Source organism: Ursus americanus, chromosome 18 (assembly GCF_024610735.1).
Source record: "Ursus americanus isolate L20-20 chromosome 18, mUrsAme1.1.p, whole genome shotgun sequence".
Lineage (NCBI taxonomy): Eukaryota > Metazoa > Chordata > Mammalia > Carnivora > Ursidae > Ursus > Ursus americanus.
The window spans coordinates 12,015,657-12,027,577 of NC_142144.1; the positions used below are offsets into that span (position 1 = coordinate 12,015,657).

Genomic DNA, 11,921 nt, shown 5'->3' on the forward strand with positions numbered 1-11,921 from the left:
TTTCTTGTAAATTAAGGTGGTGCACTAATTATTTTTTTCTTTTTTGAGAGTTTTTATTGAAATTCCAGTTAGTTAACATACAGTGTAGTATTAGTTTCAGGTATACAATACAGTGATTCAGCACTTCCATACAACACCCGGTGCTCATCAAAAGTTCGCTCTTTAATCCCCATCACCTATTGAAACCATGACCCCACCCACCTCTCCTCTGGTAACCATCAGTTTGTTCTCTGTAGTTGAGAGTTGGCTTCTAGTTATTAATGTTAGAAACAAATGGAAAAGCAATTTAGTTAAATTCAAGTCAGGTCAAGTAAAATCTTACTAGGGAGAATATGGTCTATTCAGCTGTGACCTCACCTGTGTTAGAAGAAGGCAGGATAAGAAGCTGTCACAGGGGGACACCTGGGTGACTCAGTCGTTATGCGTCTGCCTTCGGCTCAGGGCGTGATCCCAGCGTTCTGGGATCGAGCCCTGCATCAGGCTCCTCCGCTGGGAGCCTGCTTCTTCCTCTCCCACTCTGCCTGCTTCTGTTCCCTCTCTCGCTGGCTATCTCTCTCTCTGTCAAATAAATAAATAAAATCTTTAAAAAAAAAAAAAAGGAGCTGTCACAGGTTCTTCTCTTTCAGAGCTTAACAGGAAGGTAAGACCCTCTCAGATTTCCCACATAACTCATGAGACCAATGGCAGGGACATCTTCTAAGATCCTGTGGTCACAGTAATTCTTTACCTACTTGAGACTTCAGTTTAATTAGTGTTCCCTTGTCTTTTTGTTGTAATGTTGACTTTTTCACCCTCATCTCTTACTAGTTGAGTTCTTGGTCTTAATTTCTAGTTGAGCGAGAGGTTATGTTAAGTTCCCAGTTTCATGGGGCGCCTGGGTGGCACAGCGGTTAAGTGTCTGCCTTCGGCTCAGGGCGTGATCCCGGCGTTATGGGATTGAGCCCCACATCAGGCTCTTCCGCTAAGAGCCTGCTTCTTCCTCTCCCACTCCCCCTGCTTGTGTTCCCTCTCTCGCTAGCTGTCTCTATCTCTGTCGAATAAATAAATAAAATCTTAAAAAAAAAAAGTTCCCAGTTTTATATTCCCGGAGATAATCCACGAATCTGAGACCTTCAGGTTTTGAAAACAGATTTCATTGCCAAAATGGAAGATTTATGGCAAGCAGATATTGTGAATTAAAAATTTGGGGATTACTACAGAAAAGCTAGCTTACCTAGACAGCCAAATCCGACCGACATCTTTCCACTAGTGGAGAGTCAGTGGAGGGGCTAGTGAGAAGGTGAGTACATAATAGCGTGAGTGCTTGGGTTGTCATGGAAACTGGAGTGTGTGAGGCCACAGCCAGGGGAGCTGAAGAGCCATTGAGCACTCCCCCCAGATGCTTGGAGACTGGCAGAGCCCGTTGGGATAAACACTCCCGCCCGGGGCCCTTCATAGCAGGGGTCACCCTTGGTTCTCCCTGAGCTTGCTCAACAAGAGAAACAAGGTTTCTTAACTGTTTCACCGTTTTTTGTTTGACTATATTATTATCAGATATATATGTAACTGTAAAGAAACAATCATATGCATTGTCTTTCTTTGTTATTCATGTAATATTCTGAAATTAAATTTCTTTTGTTTCATAAAAAAAAATTTGGGGATTAAGCACCACTTACTTTCATTTATTTTTATTCTAAAGAATTTATTTCTTTTAGAGAGAGAGCGAGCGAGCAGGGGGATGGGCAGAGGGAAAAGAAGAGAGCAAGGAGCCTGATATGGGGCTTGATCTCAAAACCCTGAGATCATGACTTGAGCCGAAACCAAGAGTTGGATGCTTAACCAACTGAGCTGCCCAGAAGCCCTAGTACTTTTCAGTTCTCAGCAGCAGAATTATCAAAGATATTATATTAATTTTCTGGGGCTGCCATAACAAAGTGCCATAGATTTGATGACTTAAGCAATGGAAATTTATTTTCTCACAATTCTGGAAGCTGAAAGTCTGAGGCCAAGGTATTCGTAGGGTTGGTTTCTTCTGAGGACATTGTTTTTGGCTTGCAGTCTTCTATCTGTATCTTTGCAAGATCTTACCTCTGTGTGTTTCTGTGTTTTAATCTTCTCTTCCTATAAGGACACCAGTCATCTTGGATTGGGGACCACCCGAATGACATCATTTTAACTTAATTACCTCTTTAAAGACCCTATCCCCAAATAAGTCACATTCTGAGATGAGCAGGTTAGGATGTCAACTTATGAAATCATGAGGAAACACAATTCTGTCTAAAACCCCAATGTGTTAAGCACCAAATTCTGAGCTCTCACTTGGGATCCACATATATCCCAGGGAAGAGTTGAAGGAGAAATCAAAGCAATGGAACACATTTAGATAACACTAGAGAGTCTCTTGCAAGGTCCTTCAAGTCTGAATCTGACAGTAGATTGGACATGTGCCCTGATCCCCATATGAGGGCTCTACTGGTGCTCCTTTTGCTCTCAAAATTAAAAAGAGAAATAGAAAACGGTGGCATTATATTTGTAGACAGCAGAGACTGGGCATTGCCCTTAGTATTTTCCTGTAGGTTATTTAAATTGTTTTTTAAGGACCTAGAGTGGCTCATTCAAATAGATGAGTCATGGGCATTAAGGAGGACACATGATGTAATGAGCATTGGGTGTTAAATACAGCTGATGAATCACTGAACTCTACGTCTGAAACTAATAATACACTATATGTTAATTAATTGAATGTCAGTAAAAAAACCAAACAGATGAGTGACAGAAACAGAAGCCAAGTTGACGGAGAGACTAGACTAATATCAAAGGGCTGTGGCAAGAACCCTTCATGTTGGCCAAGGCTGGTATCACCATTGGATCATCATTACAGAGCATAAGAAGTCATGTGGGCCAGTCATCAATCTCATCAGCAAGGCCTAGCCATCACCCATGGTGAAAAATGAATGGGAAAAAGTCAGATGTCAGTAAGTGAATCAGCATAGTACCAAAGTACAGACTAATCTAAACAAAACAAAGCAAAAAACAAACAAGAAAAATCCTGTTGTCTTTGAAGACATCAGGGGGAAGTTGTGTGAGTCCTGAGAGTTTAGAAATGGGACTTGGAAGGAACAATGATATCCATGAGATGTGGGAAATGAATGAATGGGGCTCAATTAGAAATAAAAATTCACTGAGATAATACTACACTGGGTTAAGAAAAGTCAGAATTGGGATACAATGAGATAGACTGAGGGCCCAAAACCAAAAATAAATTGAACTATAGAAATGAAGATATGGAAATAAAATTCCATTTTCAGATGCCCAAGGCCTGAGGCTTACAATCCTGTGAAAATTCACTTGTTATATATGTACCAGTACTTCTTGCACCCACAGCCATAGCAGACACTGTAATCAATCTTTATTCATCCTCCTGTATTCAGCCCAGAGTTTGATACAAGTTTTTTCACTACAGCAAGACAGGATGTCCTTATCAACTATTGAGAATTGGCATGGAATTTAAATTTGCCACACGTGGAATAAAGGAATGAAATTGAGGAATATATCCTCACCCAGGATGTCCCTTGCCCTAGGTTAAGGATGACTGAGGCAAAATCAAAGGGATATAAAGACTCCTTAGTCTATTATTTAAAACTTTAAATTGGGGCGCCTGGGTGGGTCAGTCATTAAGCGTCTGCCTTCGGCTCAGGGTGTGATCCTGGTGTCTGGGATCGAGCCCCATATCAGGTTCCTCCACTGGGAGCCTGCTTCTTCCTCTCCCACTTTCCCTGCTTGTGTTCCCTCTCTCGCTGGCTGTGTCTCTCTCTGTCAAATAAATAAATAAAATCTTAAAAAAAATCTTTAAAAAAAACTTTAAAATTATGCATCTATTTTTTGTCTGAAATACCATGAGAGATTAATTTTATTGACTTAGACATTTCCATCTCTAAAATGCAAACACCTGGATAGAGAGAGAATCTCACTATGTTGCTGTTGTTAAGTGTAAAACAATTTCTTTACTTAAGCATAAAGTAATTTATCTGACTGCTTTCGTATGTAGTTCTTTTTCCAACTGAATTGAGAACCTCTTTTTTATGAGGCTTTGTAAACCAAAAGCATCTTACTAGTAGTAGTTTACATACATTGATTTTTTTTTCTTTTTTAAAAATTATTGTCAATTAGCCAACATATAATACATACATCCATTGGTTTTTGACTCTGTCTTCAGGGGCCATAGGAAATATTTTTGATTACATAGAACAAATTTTCCTTCATTCTGAAAAAAGTAACAAATAGAAAATACATGGATATACAGGCATCTTTAGTGAGAGGAGCACACAGGCAAGGAGTTTCAGGAAGCATTGTTTGATGAATGCAACTTATGAAAGGCAGGAAGAGTAGAGAACAGAACACATATGGAGGCATAGAGCTGGCTTACTAATAGTTACGTGATTGGTGTCGGATTTTGTGAATCTAATGACTCCAGAGCCCAGGATATCCAGCTGTTGGGAGAATTAATAAAAAGAACCATAGTTGTATCATGGCATGATCAGAGAACACAGACTCTGCAGTTGGGAAGCTCGGAAGCTCCTAGTCCAATAGGGAGGTAATACACACACACACACACACACACACACACACACACACACATCCCCAACCATTTGCTAAGAAACTTCTATTTCAGATAGAACAGGGTGGTTATAAATGCAAAACATTTTTGCACATATGTAGATTTCTACATAAATGTACAAAAATTCTCTTGTAATTCAAGTGACCAAACTTGGATGAATTTATAAATGAAGGAAACATGGGCGGTTCCATATAAATATAGAGGAATAAAGGGAATATGATTTTCTGTAATAGGGAGATACAGAGGTGATCTACATTGTAGCATACATACCAAGACATGGAAGGTACTGTCAACTATGGTATGACAGACACCAGAGGTTGGAAAAGTACAGGGTGCAGCTACAATTGAGCAAGAGTATATTCTTCCAAAATTTTTTTTCTCACATGCTGGTGTGTGTCTGTGCATGTGCGTGCACCTGTGAGTTTGTGCAGGTGTATGTACATGAGCACACACACCCACACCCACACTTTGCAGTCAGGATCCACAGATTTTGTTGGCTCGTGTAGTAGAAAGCATATTCATTTGAGCCTTCATCCTGCTTATCAGTTTCTCTAAGCCCCGTTTCATGTCTTTGTTTCTCAAGCTGTAGATGAATGGATTCAACATCGATGTCAGTACAGTGTAGATGATTGTTGCTACTCGGTCTTTGACAGTATATCTGGACAAAGGGTGGAAATAGACATAGCCAATACTCCCATAAAACAGAGTCACCACAGTGAGATGGGAGCTGCAGGTGGAGAAGGCTTTGCATTTTCCAGCCACTGAGGGAATGCTGAAGACAGCAATGAGGATTCTTAGGTAAGAGATGACAATGCAGATACATGGGGCCATCACAGAAGCCATCCCTTCTGTCATGGCCACAACTTCATTGACAAAGGTAGAAGAACAGGCCAGTTTTAGAACAGGGTTGACATCACAGAAAAAATGTTGAATAACATTTGATGCACAGAAGGTGAGCCGATTCACCAGGAGGATGTGTAGGAGGGAGTGGAGGCAGGAGAAAGTTGTGGAGAAGGCCACTAGCAGCATACAGCGTCTGTGGTTCATCACAGTGACATAGTGGAAAGGGTTACAAATGGCTACATAGCGGTCAATGGCCATAGCTGCCAGGAGATAACTGTCTATGTTTCCAAAGACCAGGAAGAAATACATCTGTGCCAGACATTCAGCATAGGAGATGGTCTTTGTCTCTGATAAGAAGTTCACTAACATCTTGGGGACTACGACTGTTGTGTAGCAGATATCAGCAAAGGACAAGATGCTCAGGAAGAAATACATGGGGTTTTGGAGGTTAGGATCAGAGCGGATAGCCAAGACGATGAGCAGATTCCCCACCAAGGTGACCAGGTACATGATAAGAAAGAGGACAAAGAGTGGCTTCTGGTCCTCTGGACGAGAGGACAGTCCTACAAGGATGAATTCAGAGAGTCTTGTCAGGTTGGACATTCCCATGGACTTGAATGCACCTACAGATGAAAGGTCCTGTCAGTTAATGGTTCTTACGTCATCTAGGACATGCATCTTTCCATCTGGTTCTTACAGTGAGAATGAGCAGTTCTAATAGAGCATTTACTCTAATGTTTTTCTTCCTGAATATGAACAAATCAGAGCCAAAGGTGTATTTTCACTTGTTCTTTTAGAATCTTTGAGATAGAGATCTATAGAAAACAGATTGAATGGGGGTGCACCTGCGTGGCACAGTTGGTTAAGAGTCTGACTCTTGGTTTTGGCTCAGGTCATGATCTTGGGGTCATGAGATCCAGCCCCACATTAGGCTCCACACTCAGCCTGGAGTCTGCTAAAGACTCTCTCCTTCTCCCTCTGCCTCTCCCCACAGTGCACATGGTCTCTCTTGCTCTTAAATAAATAAATAAATAAATCTGAAAAAAGAAAAGAAAACAGATTGAAGGTGGGAGGGAGAAGGAGGAGGAGGCAGAGAGAGGGCTTGATTCCCTTTTCCTCCTCCCTGCTCTGTGGCTGATAATCACAGGAACCACAGATGCAGTCTATAAATCAGGTTCAGGTTAGCTTCTCATAAAGATTATCCTTGGCTAATGCACATCTAGATAATCATGAAATAGCTATTTCACCTAGTTTGTTGTTGATGAAGAATCATCCTTTTAAAAATAAAATAAGATGAAAATGGGGAGGCAAATCATAAGAGAGGCTGAACTCTAGGAAACAAACTGAGGGTTGCTTGAGGGGAGGTGGGTGGGGGGAAGGAATAATTAGGAGATGGGTATTAAGGAGGGCACATGATGTAATGAGCCCTGGGTATTGTATGCAACCGATGAATCACTAAATTCTACCCTTGAAACTAATATACAGTGTATGTTAACTAAATTGAATTTAAATGAAGAATTTAAAAAAGAACCATTCTTTTCAATCAAGATGCTTCTTTCCATGTCATTTGCTAAGAAAGGCATACAAAACCATTGAACTGAATGTAAATAGTTCTAGGGAAAAGAAAGATGGAGAAGGTAAAGTGAAAGAGAGGGAGTGAATTTTCATGTTCTTTGGCTGATATTTCATATCCTGAGGTCAGGGGAATGTGACTCACAAGCAGACTGGGTAAAGAAAGATTCCACTGTAGAAAATTCTCTCTCTCTCTCTCTCTCTCTCTCTCTCTGTCTCTCTCTCAACATTTAGCTCAAAGGTAAGTTAGCTCTCTTAGTGTTGTGTCCAGTGATGACTAATTATCTGTCTGAGATCAAATATTCACACCTTCTGATCAGGCATTCTCAAAGTTCACTTCTTACCTGGGAAGGACATTGAAGTCTTGTCTCATGTATTCTGCTCCCTGGAATGATTTATGAAAAAGAAGACAAACTGTGCCAAGAGGCAACATACAGAAAATGTGTCTGATTATAGAAAATCTAGTGCTTCTTAAATTTGAATGCTCCCTTGCATGTATTCTTACCAGCCTTCCCAAGCTATAGATACTTACAACCCTTTCTTCCCTCATGGGAGTACCCTCTGATGCTTTGTCACTAAACCTCTGGTGTTTGGTGGGGGGGAGAGAATAAGAAGAAAAACACACATTAACTTTGTGCAGGATTGTCTCCAAGGATCCAGAGGAATTACATATGTTCTCCCTTCCCAAGTGGCCCCACATCCCTGTCTTCAACAGTCTGGGCATAGTGTAACATGTGCTTAGCCTCGTGGAGGCATCCATGATAGATAGTAATTTTCTGTCCCTGGCTCTTGCAACCTTTCTGAGGGCTTACCTTGGTATGTCCCACGTAGCACTGAGGATAGAGTACCAGGCGGACATCTGGATCTGGTTTCTTCCTTGAACCTGTGAAGCGTTGATTTGGACTTTCCCTTAGTGCCTCCATTTGTCTAAAGGACAGTATCTCACAGCACCCCAACATCATGAATATCTTCTGCTCTCCCCTCCTCTAGTTTATTTTATTTTATTATCGAGATATCATTGACATACAATAGTATATATTAACTTCAGTGCTAATATAGTGACCTGCTAATACAGTAGACATAGTTCTTGAACATTTATATACATTCTAAAGTGATCACCAGGGTAAATCTAGTTACCGTCTGTCACCATACAAAGTTGTTACAATATTGCTAATTATATTCCCTATGCTGTAACTTTCATCCCCTTTGATTATTTATTTTATAACTGTAAGTTTGAGCCTTTTAATCTTTTTCTCCCATTTCAACCATCATCCCTCCCTGCCCAGCCTAATCCCCTCTGGGAACTACTTGTTTGTTCTCTGTAGCTATGATCCTATTTGTGTTTTGTTTTGTTTGTTTTGTTTTTTAGATTCCATGTATAAGTGAAATGATATAGTATTTGTCTCTTTGCGTCTGACTTATTTCACTTAGCACAGTCGTCTAGGTTTATCCATGCTGTTGCAAATGGCAAGATTTCAATCTTTTTACTGGGTGAATAATATTTCATTGTGTGTGTGTGTGTGTGTGTGTGTGTGTGTGTGTGTATGTATATATATCTATATATAAATATCTTTATATATGTCTTCTTTACTTCTCTATTGATGGACAGTTAGGTTGCTTCCGTATCTTGACTATTGTAAATAGTGCTGCAGTGAACGCAAGGGTGCTTGTATCTTTTTCAAATTAGTGTTTTCATTGTCTTCTGATAGATACTCAGACATAGAATTGTTGGATCTTATGATAGTTTTATTTTTAATTTTTTGGTGAATCTCTATGCTGTGTTTCATAGTGGTTTTACCCCTTTGCATTTCCCCCAACAGTGCATGAGCATTTTCTTTTTTCTGCATTCTTACAGGACTAGTTATGTCTTGTCTTTTTGATAATAGCCATTGTTACAGGTGTACTATTATGGGGATTATTTTGTACATATCTAGTTTTTTTTTCCTCTCTGCTTTTAAAATTCTCTCTTCATCTTTACCTATTGACTCTTTGATTATAATCAGTTTTGGTGTGGGTCTCTTTGGGTTCATCTTATTTGTGACTCTCTGTACTCCCTAGACTTGTATGTCTGTTTCCTTCACTAGGTTAGGGATGTTTTTAGCTGCTATTTCTTCAAGTGGTTTTCTGTCCCTTTCTTCTCCTTCTGGGACCCGTATAATGTGAATGTCAGTATGCTTCATGTTGTCGCAGAGTTTCCTTAAACTATTATTTTTAATATTATTTTTCTTTTTGTTGTTCCAACTGTGATTTCCACTACTCTGTCTTCCAGGTTGCTGATCCATTCTTCTGTATCATCTAATTTGCTATGATTTTTTCTAGTGTATTTTTCATTTCCGTTATTGTATTCTTTCTCTGTATTCCTCTGATTGGTTATTTTGTATGTTTTCTGTCTCTCTGTTGAAGTTCTCACAGTGTTCATCTATTTTCCTCCTCAGTTTGATAAGCATCATTATTACCATTACTTTGAACTCTTTATCTGGTAGATTTCTTATCTCTTTTTTGTTCAGTTCTTTTTCTGCAGGTCTTTTGTTCTTCTGTTTGAGCAGATTCCTCTGTGTCATCATTGTGCCTAACTCTCTATGTTTGTTTCTCTGTGTTAGATATGTCAGTTATGTCTCCTGGTCTTAAAGGAGTCACTTTATGTAGAAGGTGTCCTGTGGGGCCCAGTAGCACAAACACTCCTGGTCACCTCAGCCAGGTGCCTTCAGGGTATCCCCAATGAGGGATGTGTGCACCCTCCTGTTGTGGTTAGGTCATAATTGGTGTGGATTTGCTGGTGTTTTTCTGGCCGTGGGGGGATATCCCCTGGCACAGCAGTCTGTAAGGCTTGGCTGCAATGTTTACAGCCATGCTGGTGAGTGGGGCTGGCTCCTGCTTTGTGTGGCTGAGAGGACTGGCCATGATTGCTGTGGTGGCAGGCCTCTGGTGCCGCTTGCTTCAAGGTCTAGCTGTGACTGTTGTAGGTACTCAAGTGTGTGAACCTGGTCCTCTGGGCTCTATTGCCTGCTGAGGCTGCCCGCTATGTGTAGTTGGGTCAGGGGCTTCTTTGCTTCTCTGAAGTTTAAATACAATTGCTAGTTTAGCAGCTGTGTCCTCTAAAGAATGGGAATGTCATAGACTTTTAACCCAACTTTAGGTTACCCTTCTCTTATTAGCCAATTCCCAAGTCTGCTGCTCAGATATTTGATTATGATTCTTTGTAATCACCACTTGGGAAAGCCACCAGTTTTAGATCTTTTATTCTTCTTTTTTTTTTCATGTGCCATTTAACTTTATTTGTGGATATTCTTTTAATACAGAAAAATTGAAAAATTTTTTTTTATTTTTAAAAACTGGTTCAATATTTATTTTTTATAATAATATTTTTTTATTATATTATGTTAGTCACCGTACAGTACATCTCTGGTTTTTGATGTAAAGTTCCATGATTCCTTAGTTGCGTATAACACCCAGTGCACCATGCAATACGTGCCCTCCTTACTACCCATCACCAGCCTAGATCTTTTATTCTTCTTAATTCATGAAAGTACACAGAATCTATACATCAGAGTCCCAACATGCCTGCCAGATACATATTGCCCATTTCCTGTCACTTAATTGGTTTATTATCACATCTTACAATTCAACTACCTCAATCTTTGATATTTCTTCCTGCATCTCAGTCTCTAGGCCCAAATGCAGTCTGCCTCCAGGGAGCATTTCTTGATTATCTGATTGGAATGAAGTATCTGACTTCTCTATTCCCTTAGTACCTGAATTTCCATTAAACACAAATCATGTTAATTTTTATATAATTATCCAGTTAAAGGAAGGTAACTGATATTTATGTTCTTAGTAATTTATAGGCCTTTCTCATGTAAACCACAAAACTACCTCATAACATGTGTACTTATTACCTTCATTTTATAGTGACTTAGAAAAATAAGGTAACTGGTAAAGTATAACTTGAACCAAGGGCTGTTTGAAGCCGGAATGTGCAGTCAGTCCACTTCACAAAAAGTCCTCTCTGTCTTGCTTTGACAAAATTAAAAACATTTTTAAAATCAGTTTCAGAGGAAGAGTTCAGTGATTCATCAGTTGCATATAACACCCAGTGCTCATTATGTAAAGTAGCCTGCTTAATGCCCATCACCCAATTATCCCTTCCCCCATCCATCTCCCCTCCAGCAACCCTCAGTTTGTTTACTAGAGTTCAGCGTCTCTTATGGTTTGCTTCCCTCTCAATTTTCATCTTATTTTATTTTTCCTTCCCCTCCCCTCCATCTGTTTTGTTTCTTAAATTCCATATATGAGTAAAATCATATGGTATTTGTCTTTCTCTCACTGACTTATTTTGCTTAGCATAGTACCCTCTAGTTCATCTATATTGTTGCAAATGGCAAGATTTCATTCTTTCTGATGGCTGAGTAATATCCCATTGTATATATTTTATGTTAAGAAACAGCTTTCAGTGCCATCCCGATCAAAGTACCAATGACATTTTTCAAGAGCTGGACAGCCCTTAAATTTGTGTGGAACCAGAAAAGGCCCTGAATTGCCAAGGAATTGTTGAAAAGGAAAAACAAAGCTGGAGGCATCACGTTGCCAGATTTCAAGCTACTACAAAGCTGTGATCACCAAGACAGCATGGTACTGGCACAAAAACAGACACATGGACCAGTGGAACAGAAGAGAGAATCCAGAAATGGACCCTTGGCTCTTTGGGCAACTGATCTTTGACAAAGCAGGAAAAAACATCTGGTGGAGAAAAGACAGTGTCTTCAATAAATGGTGCTGGGAGGGCACGTATTGCATGGTGCACTGGGTGTTATACGAAAGTAATGAATCATGGAACTTTACATCGAAAACTAGGGATGTACTGTATGGTGACTAACATAATAAAAAAAAAATAGAAAAAACCCAAACAACA

At 39.8% G+C, this 11,921-nt stretch overlaps 1 protein-coding gene across 1 annotated transcript; it reads right to left on the reverse strand.

The window, feature by feature from the left end:
• Nucleotides 1–5,071: 5,071 nt before the first annotated feature.
• LOC123788064 (olfactory receptor 1L3-like) lies at nt 5,072–6,049 on the reverse strand. Its single transcript, XM_045791149.2, has one exon. It carries the CDS (start codon nt 6,047–6,049, stop codon nt 5,072–5,074), a length of 978 nt encoding a protein of 325 aa, XP_045647105.2.
• Between the last annotated feature and the right edge of the window lie 5,872 nt (nt 6,050–11,921).

Coding starts and splice junctions, on each gene's coding strand:
- LOC123788064 (XM_045791149.2), bottom strand. CDS start 6,049: ATGGGAATGTCCAACCTGACAAGACTCTCTGAATTCATCCTTGTAGGA.